Source organism: Pipistrellus kuhlii, unplaced genomic scaffold (genome assembly GCF_014108245.1).
Source record: "Pipistrellus kuhlii isolate mPipKuh1 unplaced genomic scaffold, mPipKuh1.p scaffold_m20_p_1, whole genome shotgun sequence".
NCBI lineage: Eukaryota > Metazoa > Chordata > Mammalia > Chiroptera > Vespertilionidae > Pipistrellus > Pipistrellus kuhlii.
The window spans coordinates 58,847,063-58,853,062 of record NW_023425404.1 but is presented as its reverse complement, the minus strand read 5'-3'; the positions used below and the strand labels follow the sequence as shown (position 1 = coordinate 58,853,062).

General features: G+C 46.8%; 1 protein-coding gene across 3 annotated transcripts in view; it reads left to right on the top strand.

Moving 5' to 3' along the window:
* The first annotated feature begins 2,705 nt into the window (after positions 1 to 2,705).
* The window catches only part of FMN1 (formin 1), a 373,318-nt gene continuing 370,023 nt past the window's right edge, over positions 2,706 to 6,000 (top strand). Inside the window, exon 1 of one of the 3 annotated variants that reach the window (XM_036446945.2) lies at positions 2,706 to 4,693. In XM_036446945.2, coding sequence (XP_036302838.1) covers positions 2,866 to 4,693 — 1,828 coding nt within the window. In that variant the 5' untranslated portion in view covers positions 2,706 to 2,865. The remainder of the gene's footprint in view (positions 4,694 to 6,000) is intronic. The other 2 variants (XM_045583848.1, XM_036446920.2) reach the window with 2 other exon arrangements.

Below are 6,000 nucleotides of genomic sequence, written 5' to 3'. Positions count from 1 at the left end.
ATGACCAGGAATTAAACTGGAAACCTTTTGGTGCATAGTACAATGCTCAATCAACTGAACCACTCCAGCCAGGTACTCTGCAACATTTAAAAATTCTTTCATAATTCCAGGAATGGGACACTTTTCTTTTACAATTGATGGGGACTTATGTTTTCTGTGTACCCTGCCACAAACTTAACATTTGTACAATCCAAAATTCACTCCTTTTATCTTCTACTAGAGGCCTGGTGCACAAAATTCATGCATGTGGAGGACGTGTCCCTCAGCCCAGCCTGCACCCTTTCCAATTTGGGACCCTTTGGGGGATGTCCAACTGCTGGTTTAGGCCCAATCCTCTCACAATCCAGGACCACTGGCTCCTAACAGCTTGCCTGCTTGTCGGCTTGATCCTGCTAACTGCTCTCCCCTGCAGACCTGATCATCCCTAACCACCTCTGCCTTGGCCCTGCTACCATGACTTTGTTTGGAAGGACGTCTGGTCTAATTAGCATATTATCCTTTTATTAATATAGATAGAGGCCTGATGCATGGGTGAGGGCTGGCTGGTCTGCCCTGAAGGGGGTCCTGATCAAGGTAGGGGTCCCCTTGGCGGGCAGGGCTGGCCTAGGCGAGGGGCCTGGTGGTTTGCAGGCTGGCCATGCCCCTGATTGGGGTGAGGATCCCCATTGGAAGGTAAGGCAGGCCTGGATAAGTGGTTGAGGGTTGTTTGCAGGCGAGCCACACCCTCTTTGGGGTGGGGGGTCTCTTCTGGGGGTGGGACTAGCCTGGGCAAGGGGCTGAGGGCTGTTTGCAGACTGACCATGCCCCCATCAGGGTGAGGATCCCCACTGGGGGGCATGGCGAGCCTAGGCGAAGGGCCTAGGGTCCTTTGCAGGCTGGCGATGCCCCTGGCTTTGTCAGGATGGATGTTTGGAATCTGTCTGGTCTAATTAGCATATTACTCTTTTATTAGCCCAATGTTATGGTGACTTCTCTTCCTAGTTCTGGTCCCTCGGTGGAGTATCTGATGTGGGTCTGTGATCCCTTGCTCCTCATGACGGCCCCTGCTGAGACAATCTCCCTCTGAATTAAAAAAGCAGCCCACCTTCCAGCTCATTCTGTGCCTCTTATCCTCCTACCAGTCTCAATGTACTTTATTCTTTACTTCTCTAGTTCTAGGATTTCCATTCAGACACCTTTCAAGAGGTTCTGGATGAAGACTGTTTTGTATTTTAGTTGTAATTTTGATGTGATTGTGAGAGGCAGTGAGTATCTGCATTTACCTATGCCACCATCTTGGTTCTCCTCCCCAAACATCTTTTCAAATACTCAGGAAAGGAGGAATATTATATTCATATTTATCATTTCCTTTGCTTCTTCTTCACTCTTGATGTTACAAGTTTCTTCCTGTAACATTTTCATTGTATGAAGAGCTTTCTTTAGAAATTTGTTTAGAGCAAGTCTGCTTACAACTAATTTTTTTACTTTTACATCTGAGAATGCCTTTATTTTATCTTTATTATTGAAAAATATTTTTTATTTGATATAAAATTCTGGGATAACAGGTTTTTTCTTTCAGTACTTTAAAAATGTTGTTCCACTTCTTTTTCCGAAAATATTCTGAGCCCACCTGGCACTTCTGTTTGGTTTTTTTTTTTTACCTTCATTTTATCACTCTTCTTCGAGGAGATTCAATTATAAAATTAATCTTCCTTTTACTCTTCTTCCACTTAAAATGAACCCTTGTATAGCTTTTAACTCTTTAGAACCAGTTAGAAAAGATTTGAGAAAAATAATTCACTGAAGATATCAATGGTGAATAAATGACTATTGTGTTTTCCTTCCCAAGGAGATTTCCTTTAAGCATGGAAGCCTTAAATGAAGAAATAAAGTGCTATATTACAGAATTCTAATCTCCATGCTTATGTGTAAAGATGTTAGCCACAGAGATATTCCTGGAATACCTCAAATTACAGGAGAGAACAGCCACCTTTACTGATTATGTGATGTTTTAGTCACTCCAATAGTGAAGATATTTGAAAACCCATATAGGGCTAGCATTGGCTGTCGGATTTTTGCTTTTTCTTGATTCCATTTGGTCTTAAGTGGGCAAGAAGGATGAAAGAAAAAGAAAAAAAAACTTGATTAAAACTACTGAATCACTTATTTAAATTTTAAACTTTAAATTTTTCACTTTTAGTTCTTTTGGCAAAATATGAATTGTGTTTAGAAAAAAATCCAAATATGTGACTGAATACCTTTTCCCAATTGTACTCTAAGTTAAATAGATAATGTCAAATCTTAGAAAGTGCTTTTTGGAGAGTAAAAAGGCTTGTCTTATTTTTGCAAAAACGATATTCCAAAAACAGGTTATTAAAATGCCTCTGTTTTCCAAGGATCTCAAAGTCCCCTTACCATAGGATTTATGGGAGATACATAGAAGAACATAAACTGAAGCCTAGTGAAGTTGAGAGACCTTCTCTAAGGTATATAGTGAGTTCCCATGTGGGGAGAAGGAACTTTTTTCTTGGGGCTAAAATTTGAGCACTCTCACATCTCTCAGCTATAGAGAAGCTCTGCCTGGTCCAGGGCGGGGTGGGAGTGGGGAAGAGGTTGCAGCCAGCCTCCTGGCTAATGCCTGGATTGGTTGAGGTCTGCCCGAGAGGAAGGCTAAGTCATGGGGATGCTTTGATTTATGTTGGTGTGTGATTTATCTACTCTGTTAGACAAGCTACTTTCTTCCCCTGTTCCTCAGGCAGTCTCACTGCTGGAGATGACGGTCAGCTGCTCTCTCTGCGTGGCCACCATCACATGCCCCAGCCTTGGAGCCTGGGAAGCCTGACCACAGACCAGCATCTCTGAGGCATGAATAATTAGGCAGGCATAATGGAAGGCACTCACTGCTCCCTCCGATTGCGTAAGCCCATTACTGAACTCTGCTACATCAGCTTCTATCTTCCACGGGGAGAAGTCCGAGGATTTTCATACAAGGGCACTGTAACCCTAGACAGATCCAATAAGGCATTTCAGAACTGCTACCAAGTCAGGGAGGGGTCAGACGCCATCAGCCTCAGTCTACAGCCGGAGGAACATCCAGGGGACATATTTTTCAAGCAGACTCCCACGAAGGACATCCTAACTGAGCTGTACAAACTCACAGCAGAGAGGGAGAGACTGCTGGCCAATCTCCTCAGCTCAGACCACATCCTGGGGGTCACGATGGGGAGCCAGGAGGGGAAGCTGCCGGAGCTGTCCGTGAGTCTGGCCCCTGAGGACGACTGTTTCCAGAGTGCTAGCGATTTGCAGGGAGAGCCCCTCGTGGGCTGTCTCAATAAGAGGAGCAAAAAGCCCCGGAGGTTTGGGGGAGGGGGAGAGAGTACAGAGGCGCTTCCACAGAAGAGGACAAGAAGAAAAGGGCGTGGGGGCCAGGAATCGGCTCCTCCGATGGGGAGGGACCATATCTGTTCCGGCAACTCCCTTCCTCTTTCTGGAGAGAGGCCTAATCTTGGGCTTCTAGAGGCGAGAGACTACCTGCTCCCACGTAGGGCCCGTTCCTCTTCCCGGCAGAGAGAAAGCTGCCCCCCCGGGATAGCCAGGACGCTGGACCCTGACCCTGGCTTTGGGAGTTTCGGGCTCACTTCTGAGGATGCTGAGCTTGGAAGAGGAGGGTCGCCCCCTGACTGCAGTTCCACGGAGCCAGGGGACCGTGGTGCTGGGGGGCTACCGAGGGCGCCTCACAGGCCGGCACATCAGCAGACCGGTTTCTCTGGAAGTCACAAGCACCCCGAGAAGAAGCATCCACCCACAGATAGGGGCCGGAGGGAGAAGTGTGCTGAGCGGACTCACAGGAAGAAACATGTTTCCAAAGTGGTGGCCAAAGTCCAGGACCTGTCTGCTCAGGTGCACAGAGTAGTTCAAACGCATCCTGAAGGCGAAGGAAGGCTTGCTGTTCGCCTAGCAGCCCAAGCTGAGTTCATTCCCAGTGCAGACCTGCTCACCCTCCCAGCAGCCAAGGCTGGGGCTCCTGGTTCCAAGCAGCAGGGCAAGGAGCAGCGCGGGGACGGGTCATGGCAGTCACCGGCCTGGGAGTGTCCTCCAGCCAGCACCGAGGGGGCTGTGAACAAGGTCCTCCTGAAGGTGATAGAGAGTGAGAAGTTAGTTGAAGCCACTGAGGGCAAGAGGCTGGGCTTCCCCCTCAGCAGGACGGCCCCCCGCACCCTCCCGGACACTGGAAGCAAGAGGAGAGCTGGGCGGTCTCTGAGCGGCCACAAGACCTTGTTTCTGGATCTGCCCTGCAGTGCTGGCCCTGACTCCTCACAGGGCGGAGGTGGTGAGAGGCCGCCCCCACCAGCTCTGGGCATGGTATTTAATAATTCATCCTCTCAGTCTGGCACGCACACACGGATGTCACCTGTTCCCTCGCCTCTCTCTCCGAGGCTCCCCAGCCCTCCGCAGCACCACAGGCTCCTCCGGCTGCCTGAAGAGAGGGAGGCCACTCTTGATGACTCTCCTGGCAGAAAGAGTGGTACCTTCCCTGAGTCCACCCCTGCTGACACCTTGGAGCCATCATCCACTGCGAAGGTCACGGAGACCAAAGGAGCCAGCTCGGCCTTCCTCAGAGCAGACCAACCTCGGTTGGTGCCTGGGGAACCTTTGGAAAAGATCTTGGGGCCCGGGAGGATCACAGCTCAGCCTCAGCACCAGTCACCTCCAGGTTAGTCCCTGTTTCAGATGCTTTACCTAGTTTTTTTGGGGGGTGATTCACAAACTGCTTGTGCTATTCAGGGACAGGTCAGTGAGCAATGGACCAACATTCCTGGGCCTGTTAGTCAATTCTGCTTTTAGCAAGAAAACTGGGTGTGGTATAGGGGAGTGCTGAGATTGAGGGGACGGTATTTACTTACGGAGTCAAGGTTGTAGTTGCTTCCAGAAGCAATACTTTGTAAATGTCTTTGTTTTGTTTTATTTTGGTGGGCATATGCTAAGGCTGCCTCCGTGGTTGCTTACCACAGGACTCAAAGGAACAGGAACAAACGAGCAGGGAGAAGCAGCAACTTGTCGCTGCCTTTGATGCAAACCCTGGGTAATCTGCCCCTTGGCCACATTTTGCTTGCAGTGCTGCTGAGTGGCTTGAGTTTGTTGGGATTCTCCAAGGAGAAGAGCAAAAGCGCGCTGTGTCTGTTGTTAGAGGTTTTTGTTGTTTGTTTTTCTTTTTAGTAATCACCTTTGTAACATCATTATTTTATGACCAAAACTTTTTTTTTTTTTTTTTTTTTTTTTTTTTTTTTTTTTTTTACCAGAGAAGAGATGAATTCAGTTTACTTTGAAGAGAATAACTCAGATTTTTTTTAACTTCTCTCTTTTTAAATTTCCTAAAGGAGCACAAAGCAACATTTACTCTGAAGTTATAACTTATTTATGGGTTCCTACCACTCCTGGTGCAACATCATTTCTTATGCAAAAGGTGCTGCAGAGACAGTCTGGCTCATGTGCTTAATGTGATTTTAAGGTTTTACATGAACATTATTTGGGGTTTCTGTAAGTGGGTCCAATAAGACCCAAAACGGCAGCGTGTAAGAAGTATTCGTTACATTTTCCAGGCCAGTGTGGCCAGATGCGCAGGGTCTTGTGTGCCATCGTGCAGATAACAGGTTCTTTTTCAGCAGCGCTTTAGCACCATATGGTCAATGCTCTGTCTAGGGAATAGTTGTAACATAATATATGGTCTCTCACGGGTTAGAGCAAACATCATGGCAATTTTTTGAGATAAAAATATTTACGTAGTAAAGAAAAACTTCAAAAGCTTTCTATTTTGAATTCTTGACATTTTAATAAATGTTTCTAAATCATTGGTCCAGGGGCTGGCTTTTAAACAACGCGGTATATGGTTTCATCTTGTTTTTGCAATATATTGATCTTAGTTTGATAACTCTTGCTTTTTTCATAATATAACCAATCTGTGTCATCAAGAAAGCCATAGAATTGTAGATTTTATAAGCATGTATCCTGAAACCCTAGTGA